At 46.4% G+C, this 15,255-nt stretch overlaps 1 protein-coding gene across 1 annotated transcript in view; it reads right to left on the reverse strand.

Moving 5' to 3' along the window:
* Window positions 1-15,255, reverse strand: part of DNAH3 (dynein axonemal heavy chain 3) — a 122,131-nt gene that overhangs the window by 61,811 nt on the left and 45,065 nt on the right. The window contains exons 28-35 of the mRNA XM_061556151.1: window positions 13,863-13,977; window positions 12,329-12,527; window positions 10,542-10,650; window positions 9,717-9,830; window positions 5,713-5,889; window positions 5,170-5,261; window positions 3,181-3,400; window positions 1,082-1,216 (exon numbers count right to left, since the gene is read on the reverse strand). Of these exons, the coding sequence (XP_061412135.1) occupies window positions 1,082-1,216; window positions 3,181-3,400; window positions 5,170-5,261; window positions 5,713-5,889; window positions 9,717-9,830; window positions 10,542-10,650; window positions 12,329-12,527; window positions 13,863-13,977 (1,161 nt within the window). The remainder of the gene's footprint in view (window positions 1-1,081; window positions 1,217-3,180; window positions 3,401-5,169; window positions 5,262-5,712; window positions 5,890-9,716; window positions 9,831-10,541; window positions 10,651-12,328; window positions 12,528-13,862; window positions 13,978-15,255) is intronic.

Here is a 15,255-nt window from a genome sequence, read left to right on the forward strand (position 1 = left end):
ATGTTAATGCAATAAAATGTAAGCTGTCCAACTAAACATCACTGCACCTTTCATTATGGAAATGAAAGGAGTAGAATACGACCCACAATTATTGCTCTGCCGCTCAAAGATAATTTACTGAGCGAGATGACACGTGGCTTGTAATCCAGCTCTTGGAAGCTGTGGTTGGTGACTCATACAATCCATCACGTTCTGTAACAATTCCTAATCTGCTGGGCTTTGAGGTTTGCTAGATGGCGGTACAGAGTATAGGTTGATTACCTGCACGTATGGATATTGTATCTTATGAATACATTTTTACCAGGCACTCGTGTGTTTTCCTCCCACGTGAAAAAAAGACTCAAGGCTTAGATAAAAACTCGCAACGCCAGGTTCGTAGCACAGCATGCAGCGTTGCTAACCGCTACGCCACTGCTGCTGTCAGCACACACACACAGAAAAATAATCCCTGTATAGCTTTAACATACTGTTGGGGAAAGTAATGTTAGCGAGCACCTATGAAGGCCGATACGGTACATGATTGGGTGGGTGGCCAGCACCACGCCCAACCGCCTTTGTCTCCCCAGTGGCAATGTTTACACAATGCACCAGGTACTCATTTGAGGCTGAGTCGACCTAGTGGAAGGTCCAGGACCAGTTCAGATAATCATCACTGGTGTTGACCATTGAGTGGAAATCGAACCTAGTTCATATTCCAGCGTGCTAACCGCTGCACCACTGCATACACACGCATACACACACGCAAAGATCCCCCATATAGCCTGAACAGACTGCTAGGGCAAGTGCTGTTAGCGAGCACCTATCAAGGCCAGCACAGCACACGAGGGGGTGGGTGGCCAGCACCACGCCCTGCTGCCTTTGTCTCCAAAGTGGCAATGTTTATACACCTCACGAGGTACCCATTTGAGGCTGAGTCGACCTAACGGAGGCCCAGGACTGATTCAGATAATCGTCACTGGTGTTGGCCGTGAGCGGGAATCGAACTCGGGTCGGCAGGTTCGTAGCGCAGCGCGCTAACCGCTATACTACCGCGGCCTCACGCATACACACACGCGCACAAGGTTGGCAGATGAAAGCTCACCTGGATTATCTTCCCTATGAACCAGGGCACGGGCTGAAGGTTCAGCTTGGCGATGTTCTCATTGAGAGCGCGGACGAACACGTCATAGTCTGGCTTGGGGAGCACGACCCCCGGGAACAGGTCGGAGATGATGCCCTGCGCAGGCCCGTCAAGACAACACACGGAAGAGGCACCGGTACTCAAACAGTCCTGCGTTAACAGTGGTGATGTGTGCGTGTGTCAAATAGATGTTTGAGAGTACATTGATTCGTCGATTCATATTGCTTGTTATATCATAATGAATGTATGTTGAACTTCTTTCGGACCGTACGTAGCCAACCGTGCTAATCGGAAGCAGTAAGTAAAGGTACAGCCCTGCAATGTCTTGCTCACACCACTGCTGGTGGAAGGATTTTCGCCAGAGGGAATTCTACAGAGGACCTCTAGATGGTATTTGGTCTTGGAAGATGTGATAGTACCCACACTTTACCCGATCACACGTGATATGCCAATCGACCAACTGCGGTTTACCCATTTATATTGCCGAGTCGACGGAGATGGGTGGCGGCGGGGGGGGGAGATCTGGCGAATTCTGGAATGCCAGTGTGCTCACCATTGCACCGTGGCAATAACCCTAAGCTCACGATGCAGGCATTGAATCCACGTGTGTGAGAATCGATGTTTGTCGATCCGTGTAAGTCGTAAGTAATGGGTTCACATCACCCTTGTAGCCACTGTTCATCGTAATGTAAAACCAATGTAATCTATTCTCGAATTAAATCATGACGCTGAATTGTGATCAGTCAGCACACCCAATATTTAACGAACATTAGCATTGTCATTAATGGTCCAACAGCTTTGAAAGCCTAAATGTAACCACACGGTTACCACACAGATATAGCTGTGTTCTTATAGCAGAGAAAAACATGCGTTTAGATTTTTTGGCTGCTAGAAATTTCCACATGATGAGTCACTTAATTGGGCGACCTGGTAAAATAAAAAAAAATGTGGTTTTAGTTTATTTACTTTTGTAATTTGCTTACCTTTCCTATACTTCCGACTCCTATTGTTTTGTTTGTTGTTGTAACTTTCCGACCTACACCCTACAAGACATCTGTGAAAAAGAACTTCAAAGCTCATCGGATTTCCCCAGAATTCTGATTCTGATTATCTTATGGTAGCAGGCTCGAGACCAATGACAGCACAATTATTAATCACATTGAGTCAGAGCCTGGTTACGTGGACGTATGAAAAATGCGAAAGAGAGAGAAAGCAAGTGACCCTTAGCATAGTCAAAATATCCACTTTCTGGGAAAATGACAATACAGCTCTTTTTAAAAAGACACCTGGGCAGGCCTGCAGTGATTCACTCTTGGGGCTCTCCTCCACCCTGTTCTCTTTCTGTTCTCATAATGGAACAGAGAGAATGGCTCTCTTACTAATAGATGTGGGCCAACAACACAGCCGGCGCTACCTCAATGTGAGCCGTTTCTCAGAACGTTTCGAAGTGTTTCCGCATAAACACGGTTCAGAGAATGGAAATAATTACCGATGCAGTTTCATGACATCCTTTTGTCAAGTGAAGACGATGGGCTTTCAGCTCTCACTTTTTTGAGAGGATTGAAATTATTTGATCATTTCCTGTCAGGACTGAAAAGAACTGGTGAGGTGTATAAACATCGCCACTAGGGAGACAAAGGGGGTTTGACAGGACGAGTGCCCTCCTCTGTATGAACAAAGACGGTCACCGCATCACGCACTTTCAGAAGCACTTAATTAATGTACATCATTATGGGATGCAATTAGCGTGAATGACGCTCTATGAAATTAAAATATGATTATTCAAGCATGGGCGTGGCACAATTGCATCAACGGCTTGGGCCGTGATGACTTCTTGATTTCGATCTTAAATTACGTACGTGGTTATGTTTTTTTTTACTTGCACTATGGCAATAGACGTGTCATCCGTGTGTGCATGTTCAACTTCTTTCGCACCGTACGTAGCCAACCGCACTAATCGGAGGTGTCAGACATCTCATTAAGTGCTTTCCCCGCCCCCCCCCGACCGCCCCCCACCCTCCTCCCCCGGCACAATCGGGGGGGGGGGGGGCGCACGGCACCTGGAAGAGGGGCACGTCCTGAGCGAGGAACTTGGCCAGGTTGACATCGATGAGGGCGCGGAGGAGCAGCACGCTCTCACTCTCCTCGGGGTAGCGCAGCTTGAGGCTGCCGGCGGCCGTCAGCACCGACTTGACGGCGCGCATTCCGTAGTCGTAGTGGTGCTGGGAGGACAGCTGCTCCGAGCACAGGCGGTACGTCGCCACGATCTTGTGGGACAGGACTGCACAGGGGCGGAGGGGGGGCCCAGAGCATCGAGCCGAATTCACGATTGAGTCACAGGCTTGGTAGCAAGCGCGCGCGTTTGTGAACACTGCCGTGGTAGGGGTATTTCTTTTTCCGGTTGTGCTGCACGGCTCTCGGGATGCGTTTTGACGTGCTGTGTCCGCTGCGTTCAGATCGGAACTGTTGGACGTTGCGCTGAAACAAAACACGGTACAGCTCGCAAACGCAATTCCGGATATGCCAAACACATCTGGTTATCTCCATATATATAAAAGGCAAAGTTGTGAATGTGTGTCTGTTCATAATGTTTAACGTACTTCCTGACATGCAACAAACTTGAAATTTGCCATGTGGGTACTTTCCAGACTGTACACCATGCAAAAAATATTTTAAAAAAATTCGATTTAAAGCATTTAGACTCTGTCTTCTCGACAGACCTGTTCTCCACCTGAGGACGGCTGCTTGCGTTGTGGCCGAAACGTCGTGAGAATTATTTTATAATGTTTTATTATTATTATTTTATTATTTCCATTCTACGTGACTTTACCGAAAGAACCAAGAAGATATAAAAATACACTTTTTTTTTTTGGGGGGGGGGGGGAGCTCAATAATGCATATATTTTTTGCACGGCAAGTGAGCTGTGATGTCAAATCTGTCACGTGACCCGCGCATGTGGAAGCGTAACGCATTGTAGTGTAGCGGGTAGCGCGCTGCGCTACGAACCCGGTGACCCGAGTTCGATTCCCGCTCACGGCCACCACCGGTGACTGATTATTTGAACCGGTCCTGGGCCTTCCCTAGGTCAACTCAGCCTCAAACGAGTAACTGGTGTGGTGTGTGAACATCGCCACTGGGGAGACAAAGGTGAATCCAAGTCCCGGGCGAAGCCGGGTAGTAAAGCTAGTTGTGTTTATATTTCTAAGAAGATGACTGCTGTGTCATGTTTTATCCGTGTCATACATGAGCACTGTTGGCAACGTACGGTGCGAAAGAATTTCGACATACATACATAATCGGAAGGGATTTTCTGTTGGCGATTGCTTGTGTGGCGATCGAAACGTCGTGATCTATTATTTTTTCTACCTACGTGACTTTACCGAAAGAACCAAAGAGCATGGATTCCTGCAGTCACGAAAGCTTCAAATCAAGATTGAATTGTGCTCCTGTTAATACAACTTTGAATTCCTGCCAGGTCCTCTCTTAAACATGGTATGTTTATCTCAATCGACTCGTAGATAATGATGTGGCCAAGTGGTAGCGCATTTGCCGCTTGTTGCAGAGGTTCGCAGTTTGTGCCTGACGCCCGCCCTGATAAATACTGCGGGTGTAATAATCGTGAAATATGTGGCGTCTGCTTCACAGTGAACGTAACAGATCCTGTGATGTCATTCATAAAAGTAGGCCATCGTCATGTATCTATGTATGTTGAACTTCTTTCACACCATGTGTAGCCAACCGTTCTAAACAGAGGTGCGGGGGAAGGACAACAAACTAAACACAAAAAGCAGTTCTCAAGACACGAGTCTTGAGAACTGCTGATGACTCATCATCTGTGTTGGTAGAATTCACAATGGCAAATAGGAAACAAATTTACCACTTATATGTGTGTGAGGGCAAGAGTTGATTTAATTGAATTAAAAGCTACATTTACCCACTGTGGCACTGTGCAATGATACACCCGTGCTCTTAGTGACAGTAGCGGTGGGCTCATGGTACGTCTCGCCTACTTGGAAACAAAGTAAAAATGCGCTTCACAGATATGTACCTGCGAGAGTCGATGAATCCCATGGAGTAGAGGGAGATCTCTCCAATCAGGGCGTAGTCCGGCACCATCATGGCCACGGTACGAAACAGCACCTGATGGTGAAAAACAATTCAACAATATCCCACGTTTAGTCTGAGGGACTCAAATGACGATTCATCAATTAAAAACACGACGTGGACAAATCGTGCCTAAGGATTTAGGTCAGTGGGGTGGCTAGGAGTAGTGGCTGGTTGGCCAGTTGATTAGGCTAATTTTAAATCAGTTTAACACGTAGGCTTTCGCGACCAACATTACTTACAAAAAATATATTTTGGGTTAGATTGCGTAAATAGAAATGTGTTATATCGCGGTCGGTAAAGCAGCGGCCCAAATGCCCAATCACCAAGCGGTATGTGGGCGTAACATGTGCTAGGCTAGCGTGGTCCAACTCCGAACCGTCTCGTCCCTCCTCTACCCACTGCAACGTATGGGGCTCTTCAGGCAGTGGGCGCCGATCCTGATTTGGTTGCTTTCCACCGCTTTGCCCACAGGGGGCGGAGGCACCTTCAGGTTGTCGGGCAGCTCGGCCCGGCCGGCGTAGCCCGGGTTCATGGTGATGAAGACGGCGCACGTGGGGTTGAGCAACAGCTCAGTGCCCTCGAAGTTGAAGCGCTTGAGGTTGCGCACGATCGCCTGCTGAATGCTCAGGATCTGCTGGGCCACCACCGACAGCACCTCCACCTGGACAGCACCGCACAACATAGATTCCCTGTCTATTCTGAGAGCTCACTGGACAGTCGTTCCCTCTGTTGCAAGGAAGACGACCTCTATTAATAGTGAAAATAAATTACAATAGTTTAAAGCTCCTTTGTGAATTCACTGGTCGATGAAGGCCTCCCCATGCCGTGTTCGTGAAGGTTTATTATTTATTATTTTACTTGTTCATCTAGGAAAGCCTCGATGAGTCTCATGACTCCTTTTCAGAAAGGTTCTGCCAATTATTTGCAGTTGGGGGCTGATTGGTACGCACTGTATATATTCCAATTGAGCAAATTTGCAAACAATCTTGTCAATTTTGTTAAATTGTAACCATGACGCCGGTGTACAATGGCCTACTCGTGCAAATGACATGCAGGGATTTTTAACGTCCGCTGTGAAACAGTCGGCATGTAGCGTTTTAAAATTATTAATACACACGCATAGTTCATACACACCGCGGTATTATGATCGGCCATCTTCTTGTTTCTTTCGGTAAAGTCACGTAGAAGGGAAGTAATAAAATAATAAAAATAAAACATAATAAAACAATTCTCACGACGTTTCGGCTACAACGCAAGCAGCCGTCTTCAGGTGAAGAATGAGACACTACCAAACTAGGAGCTTATATATAAGCTGCATTGGGGGTTGAAGAGCGCCTTAACAAAAAGAATGTGCATGTGAAGAGGGATTTAGCATATTCATGGAAAATGCGTAGGCGTTGGGCGGGGGGGTGTCAAAGTCATATTATGCCCATGCATTATGCAGGATCAGCAGCAACCAAGGGGGGTGCAGGGATTAGCAGTAACAAAGGAAAGGAATGTTAATGATATGTAGCTGCAGTTACTCAACAACCACGTAGAAAACTAAAGTATAAACTACATAAAAAACTAAAGTATAAACTGCATCGCACCATCAGTATACTTACTATACTCTATAATAAGCTGAGTTACTAACAGCAAGTAATACATTACAATTTTACCTCGTAAAAATTCTATAATATGCTTCCATCTAAACCTTATTCTCTTACATCACACGAGCATATACCGTACTATATACTGCCATAGATAAACCCAACATTAAATTATATACTGTATTGCTGTAAACCAACCTATATCTTATACATTTAATATCACACTATGTATTATTCTACACACCCTAATGTGTATCGAAATGGTTTATTACGTCCTTCCAATGATTGCTGAGCCAGAATCCATCTTCTCGGTTAAAGTTGTCTCTGTGTTTGTATATGTGGATCGCCTCATGAACGAATCTCTCATGATAGCCAGATGGCTTGCAGAGAACCTCTGTCTTGGAGAAGTCAATATCATGTGAGCCCACTGAGTTGTAACAGTGATCTGCCACGGCTGAGGTGTTAGTCCTACCGTGTTTCAGGTCAGCTTTATGTTCACGGATGCGGTCCGAGACATGTCGTTTGGTTTCCCCAATGTAACTGCTACCACAGAGGAAACTTAGTTTGTAGACGCCAGGGTACTGTATGTCTGGAACCACATCTTTTACAGACGGTACCAGATCACGGATTTTATGTACTGTGTTGAATCGGACCTGGATCTTGTGTTTAATCAGGATTTTGGAGATCTTTTTTGTGACCCCAGCAATGTAGGGTAAGGTGATGGTCTTGAAAGGCTCCTCAACAGGATCCTTCTTGATGGTTGGAGTGATGGCTTTGCGGATTGTATAGTCGGAGTAACCATTTGCCTTAAGAGCTTGGCGTACGTGTTTGAGTTCACTGGAAATGTGTTCATGGTCGGAGATGCATTGGGCTCTATGATATAGAGTCTTGATGAGGGAATTCTTCTGAGATGGATGGTGGTGGGAATCCGGTTTTAGATAAGCATCCGTGTGGGTGGCTTTCCTGTAGACAGAGTGGCTCATTGAACCATCAGGTCTCCTTTTGATTAGGACATCCAAAAAGGGTAGCTTGCCATCATTTTCGACTTCCATGGTGAATCTGATGGCTGGGTGTATGGAATTGATGTGGTCGAGAAATTGGTCTAGAGCAGGCCGGCCATGTGGCCAGATGACAAAAGTGTCGTCTACGTACCTCTTCCATAAGGTCGGGCGTAGAGTGGCAGTCTGGATGGCGTCCGTCTCAAATTTCTCCATGAAGATGTTGGCTACAACCGGAGATAGGGGGGAGCCCATTGGGGTGCCCTCAATTTGCTTGTAGAAGGTTCCATTCCAGGTGAAGTATGTATTGGTTAAGCAGTGTCTCACCAGGGGGGGTACCCCAGCATTCAGTCCTTGATGAACCAAGTCTTCAATGATTGCGATGGTGTCAGGCACAGGTACCTTGGTGAACAAGGAAACCACATCAAAACTGACAAGCAGGTCGTCTGGGGACAGGGCAATCCCCTTGATTGTCGATACCAGGTCAGTAGAGTTTAGTACTGCAGAGGTGGTTTTTCCAGTGAAAGGCCGTAGGATTTCGGACAAAAAACGAGCCAGTTTGTAAGTGGGGGAGTTGATAGTAGAGACAATGGGACGAAGAGGTGTATCTTCTTTATGTATCTTTGGCAAGCCGTACAATCTTGGTGGTCTGGCTGCAGAAGGTTTCAACGAGAACTGTTTGGTCTGATCAATTAATGATCGGCCATATTTCCCCACGACAGTGCAGTATAGCCTGATGAAGGGACTGGTTCAGATATCACTGATGCCACATTAGCCGTGGCCAGCAATCGAACTCAGGTTACCGGGTTCATAGCGCAATTTGTTAACAACTCTGTAATTGGTCTCCCCGAGAGAAAACAAAATAGTGTAAATAACCATCCCCTGTGTGTGATCTCTCATCACCCATGTCCGTGACCTCCCAACCCATGTCCCTGTGACACCATCAACTCATGTCTATGTGATCTCCCAACCGATTTCTCCAAAGCATCAGATGACAAGCAAAAGCTGCAAAACAGCACTCTGCACATGTGCATGACCAAGTGCATGGATGCAGTTATTGTGGTTGAGTACTTCAGTAGCAGGTAACATTATACATCTACATTTAGATGATGATGATGCTGGTGCACAATAAACAACTATTGAAAATAGGGTAAAGTCAAGTTTTTTGCACATTCAACTTCATGCAGACTGTTGGCTTTGGCAATTTCCCCAAGATATTGCTGTGCCAAGCTGTAAGCAGAGGTGGGAGATTTACTGTAATTAAACTTGGATCAATAACAAGCGATAAAGTCACTAGGCTACTCAATTAGACATTTAGAAATTACGTTTCAAATAGAATAACAGTCGGAGAAAAGTTAAACAAATAATTGCCTCTATTAGCCTTAAGAAGATAATTTGCAAAACAAACATGTAACTCAACACATGAATTATAACCGTGGAATGCTGATCAAAGCCTTGCAGTCTGAACAAGAAAGGAATCCTTGATTATAGCAGAGGCTCCTCACACACCGATGGTGTTGTGTAAAAGGTTTCATAAATGCACGCTTTAACTTCGATCCTCAAATCGAGTCAATGCGAGCTCCAAAAGTGGCGTAGAATGTCACCCTCGTGATTCTATTCTTGCGAATGGCGATGTTCAGGAGATAAATGCCAATGTCGAGGTGTGCTAGCAAACTAAGAGAGTGCTTTAGGAGAGAGTTTGTGCATTTTTGCTATTCCTCTTCAGTTGACGGGGTGCAGGCTAGTGGTTTACCATCTGTACAGATGTGTGTTGCACTTCTTTCACATCATACGTAGCCGACCATACTACTTTGGGTTGCATGGCCACAATCACACTCCTGTGGCTCGTGCTTTTAATGTTCCATGAATTGATGAATCTGTTGCATGCTGCGTGAGAATACCTCGATCCGGTTGAATTCATCAAAGCAGGCCCAGGCTCCGGCTTGGGCGAGCCCTTTGAAGAACTTGCCCATAGCCTGATAATCCAGGCCATCAGAGCAGTTGAACACCACACACTTGGGGATAAACATAGAAACCACGCATTAAGTAAACGTGCAAAACTTGAAACTTTCATCTCAAGAAAACTGCGCTTGAGAATAATCCCATCTGTGACCATATCAGAATCACAATATACATTTATACTGGAGGAATCCGATGACCTATAAAGCTCTTTTCACAGATGTCCAGTAGGGGTGGGTTATTAAGTTACAAAAACAAACAGTACACAAACACGACAGGAGTGCAAAGTATAGGAGAGGTATTCCATCCGGCCGTCGCTCAACCTTAGTACACGTACAACTGTAAATGTACAACATGTGCTGAGCAGATTTCGGCAAGGCACACAAATCACGTCCAAACTTAATGAATAGAAAATATGAGGAATGTCAGGCTTCTGCCTTCATCAAAGCATTCCATAATTGCTCAATCGGAATATACAGGGCAACCTTCGCGAAAGCTTGAGAGGACCCCCTGAAGAAAAAGTCACGAGACCCAGCGAGGCTTTCTTGTGTAAACAATAATGCTACAAAGCAGTAGTGAATCTAGATTTGAAGCCAAAAAAAAATTATCGCTGTGGTTTTCCCACCTGATGACGATTGATTGCGTTGCAATCGAAACGTCGTGATTTATTTTTATTTTATTTTATACCTACGTGACTTTACCGAAAGTACCAGAGAGTAAAGCAGTAGTGTTCACCATTACCGTGTAAATCACCATCGCCAGTCTACCTGCTTTGCGAGCGCTTTGGCCAAGTCCTTGGTTGTTTCTGTTTTCCCGGTCCCTGCCGGCCCTTCCGGAGCACCTCCCAGGTTCAGCTTGAGAGCTCCCATGAGGGTTCTGTTTGATAACAAAAAAATTGCAGAACATCCCGCAGCTTACAGACAATGAACTTTGGATGGACAGCAGCTGAGCTGAATTTCCAATGAGGCTGAGAGCACTTCACCACCACCCTCTCTCCCAACACCTCGTGCGGACACATTTATCTGGCGATAACTTTCCAAGCGATTACCCCCAATCTTCAGAGCAACGGGGCGATCTTTGTAGACTCTATTTTGCAATTGTACCCACTTGGTATAATTTCAGTCACGAAGCAGTCATTGTTCATGGACTTGGTTGGAAAATATGCCTCATGATCGTTTGCCAATGTCTGTTACCTATGCGCCACTCAATTCCATTGCTGCTTATGGATGTATTTTACACTTGTGCAAGATGCATTATCAATAAATAAGTAAATGATAAGTAGACGCCCATTTTTTTATAATCAATGTCTACTATCTGACAAAGGGAAGTGAACACAGAAAGCACAGATCCATGATTAGCAAGGATTTCACAGAAAATCAATTATTGATGTTTAGGAGGGCATTGAAGCTTGAACATTAGGAGATGGAAGCAAGACACATTTTGAACGTGGAATTTGGAATTCACGCTGTCACCAGATAATATTATTGAAACAAACAGGGCAAAAAATACAAAGATCCCCCGTATAGACTTTAACAGACTGTTGGGGCAAGTGCTATTCGCGAGCACCTACAGAGGCCTAAACAACACACGGAAGGATGGGTGGCCAGCACCAGGCCCGACCACCTTTGCATTCATAGTGGCAATTTTTACACATCGCTCTAGGTACTTATTTGAGGCTGAGTCGACCTAGGGGAGGCCCAGGACCGGTTCAGATGGTCGTCACTAGTGTTGGCCGTGAGCAGGAATCGAACTCGGCATGCAAGGTTCGTAGCACAGGGCACTAACCGCTACACTACCGCTCCCCACACACACACACCAGTAGTAGAAGTGCTCGCGCTATAACTTACAAGTCCGTGATGTACGCCACATAGGGATCCCTCCAAGCTAAGTCGCTGCGTTAGGCACTTCAGACAAAACTTAAATTATGCAGTAATGGGATAAATCAGCAGTTCCCTAACGTATTGTAGCCTCCGCCGGCTTTCAGGAGATTTTGTTGCGTAAGAATTTAGCAGCTGCCTGAGAGCTGAGCCTGAGGGAGAGACACAGATTCATCCTCACTGTGGAATACATAAAAGCTATTCCATCTCCATTATCCCCGTATTAAACCAATAAGCCCCTAAGCTATGTGATGTGGCAAGGACTTACCACACGTATGAAATATTCTAGTCCTGCTTACTCGACATGTATGGGTAAAAGTGCAGCACAGCAATTGCTTGCTCACAGCCACTGCTCACAGAAGGGCCTCCAGTACGAGATGGTATGGCCCATTTAGAGGGTGCCCCATGGCATGCATCCTGGCGATCTACAAACTGTGGTGCACCCATTCACACTGCTGGGTGCATAGAGGCGGGCAGGATTTAAGAAACCTGCACCACTGTTCCAACCGCCGCGCCAGGTCGATCGATCTGGTGAACTTCTAGCTTGCAAGTCGATTGCGCTTCACCGCCATCCACCGGGCACGTGCCGACGCGCGAATCCCGTCGATGCAAAAATTAAAAAAAATCCATTCTCACTATTCCATGATGCGCGCTCGCGAGCAAAGACCGTCACGTGCCTGTAGCAGCGGTCGGTGAGCGGCGTGATGACGAGGCGGGGGGAGTTGCCCAGGTACTCGTAGCCGTACTTGAGCTCGGTGGTGATCATGCGCACCATCACGTCGTCCTGCTCCCAGTAGTAGCGCAGCTGCGACAGCCACTGGAAGTCGTCGGTGCTCGCGATGCCGATCTCCGCCAGCTTGGCCACGACGTCGCGCGCTTCGCACGGTGCGGCGTCCGGACGTTCACGAGTGCGGGGAGCGCGGGGGGGGGGGGGGAATGCGGCACGCGGTAAAGACTCCGGATCGCAAAAAAGCTAAAGGTGCAGCCCAGAAACTGCTTGTTCAACACCACTCCTTGGATAAAAGGGCCTCGACTAAAAATGAGTTCTCGAGATCACCCCTCTAGAGAGAGGGTATTTAGCCTACTCTTCCAAGTTGGCCAAATGACTTGGAAGAGGTGGGAGCAGTACAAATGCAAAGAGATCCCCCGTATAGCCTGAACCGACTGTTGGGGCAAGTGCCATTAGCGAACACCATGCCCTGCCGCCTTTGTCTCCCAAGTGGCGATGTTTACACACCGCACCAGGCACTCATTTGAGGTTGAGTCATCCTAGGGGAGGCCCATAACCAGTTCAGATAATCGTCACTGGTGTTGACCATGAGCGGGTAGCGCAACGTGCTAAACGCTGCACTACTGCTCCCCAGTACACACACACAACCTGCTGAACGACTGACTGTTGTCTACCCATTAAAACTGTTGGGTGGACATAGCTGGTGGGAGTTTAAGAAACTTGCATCGTTGTTTCAACTGCCACGCCGGCAGATAGAATGGAATCGGCGAACACATAATTGCAAGTCCAGCGTGCTAACAATCGCACTGCTGGAGTGTCCCTGACGCTCAATTTAACTACATTAAATGAGCGGCACAACAAAAGCAACCATAAACGTAATGTATACGGCAATCATGGAACGATGCCTCAATCAATTCCATATTTGGAAAGATTAAAGCTGACCTGATGAACTACAGACCTGTTAGTCTCTTGTCCCGTGAATATAAATGATTCAGGATAATCATTGGGTAATGGTAAATGCTATTTTTTGGTAACCTTTCCAAATCCCCATGCAATATTAAAATAAGGGGTGAAATGATGAAAGAAAGACCTCTCCTAAAAAATTAACATTCATAAGCATAAGATCATAAGCAAATGAATGAAGCACTGCCCTTGACAGGTAACAACAGGCTTGAGTGCCACTCAACAGGGAGTCTATCGGCAGGTGGCGTGTGGTGGGGTAAAGTGTGGGTACTTCCACTTCTTCCAAGACGTTCGGGACAAAACATCCTCCAGAGATAGTTTCCCTTGAGCTCCCTCTAGTGGAGGGCCTTCCATCAGCAGTGTAGTCAGGAAGTATTTGCAGGTCTGCACCTGTACCTCTATTACTGGGGTTGAGGTACACATGGTTTGTGTTTAGTCTGTGTTGTCCTTCCCCCCGCACATCTAATTGGCACGGTTGGCTACGTGCGGTGCGAAAGAAGTTCAATGCACGTACATACCATGAACATCGATGACAGTGAGAGCCCCCAGAGTGGAGCGAGCCCCACCGGATAGCTTTCCTCTCACCAGCTCCACAATCTCATTGATCTGCTCGTTGCTCTTCCCGAGGTACGCCTGCACCACCCACACACCGACCGCACACACGCGTGCATTGCTCGCTTTAACCGCGGCAACACTCGCGCTCGCCGTCAAAACCATCCGACGACTATTTTGATCTCAAAACTGAGACCACAGTCTATTTTATTTTACCAGGTAAGGCCCGCCGAGCTACGTCGTTCGTTTTTTTTCCGGCAGCAACTTAGCCACAAATGATGGCTCACTTGTCAGTGTACAGCATGCCATTTCTAATGTGGAGGAAAAAAGCCGAGAACCTGGAGAAAAATCCGCGCGACCGCTGGTCGAACATGCAAACTCACAAATATACCGGCGTCAGGGTCAGGTTCGAACCCACGACCTCCTGTACACCAGGCGAGGTAGTTAACTATATTCATCGGTTTAAAGCTTTCGTGACTGCAGGAATTCATACTCTTTGGGTCTTTAGGTAAAGCCACGTAGATAGAAAAAATTATAAAAATAATAATACAAATATCACGACGTTTTAATCGCAATGCAAGCAATCGTCATCAGGTGAAAAAATAGGGGTGTCTGACGGTTAGGGATCGGACTAGTACTCGTGTCCGATTGGCTGGTGACCGGTTGTTACAGGACGAGTACTCGTGGCTAGCTGGTCGGGGTTACGGTTGGGGCTCTTTGTGAGTTTTTACGCGCAGACTTTCGCGTATTATGGATAGGGCTCTTTGTGTGTGTGTTTTTTTCACCTGATGATGATTGCTTGCGTTGCGATCGAAACGTCGTGATATTTGTATTATTTTTCTATCTACGTGGCTTTACCGAAAGACCCAAATAATATATATTCACAGGATCGATGGGGTCCGTTCAGTCCATCATCATCCCTCCAAAGTTGATTAAATAAGTACCGCTTTGTCATATGACAGCAGTGGTTGCCATTAGGAGATAATGATCCCTCCACTACAATTCCATCAAAGGAATTTCCATCACTGGCTTAGACCTGCTCACAAAGATGAATGAGCAGTTGAGTAAAGAGGCACCTGGCACACTGCACTTGATTGTCTTTGATTGTATCGATTACTATAATACCAGTGGGGAGGCCTTCATCCAGCAATGGATTAATGAATGGATGACGTATTTATTTAATAATAATGATGATGATGGTGATGATGGGTGGGACAAACACCATTCCTCATGCCCCACGAGCGTAAATTCACTGAGGATGCCAATGTATCACCTTTCAAATACGACTTAAGTTGGTGCACGCTGCACATGCCATGTGGAGACAGCTGACTAACATATCGAGCTTGCGCATATGCGCAT

This window comes from Lethenteron reissneri, chromosome 3, assembly GCF_015708825.2.
Source record: "Lethenteron reissneri isolate LAM-NWPU_2019-01 chromosome 3, ASM1570882v1, whole genome shotgun sequence".
Taxonomy (NCBI): domain Eukaryota; kingdom Metazoa; phylum Chordata; class Hyperoartia; order Petromyzontiformes; family Petromyzontidae; genus Lethenteron; species Lethenteron reissneri.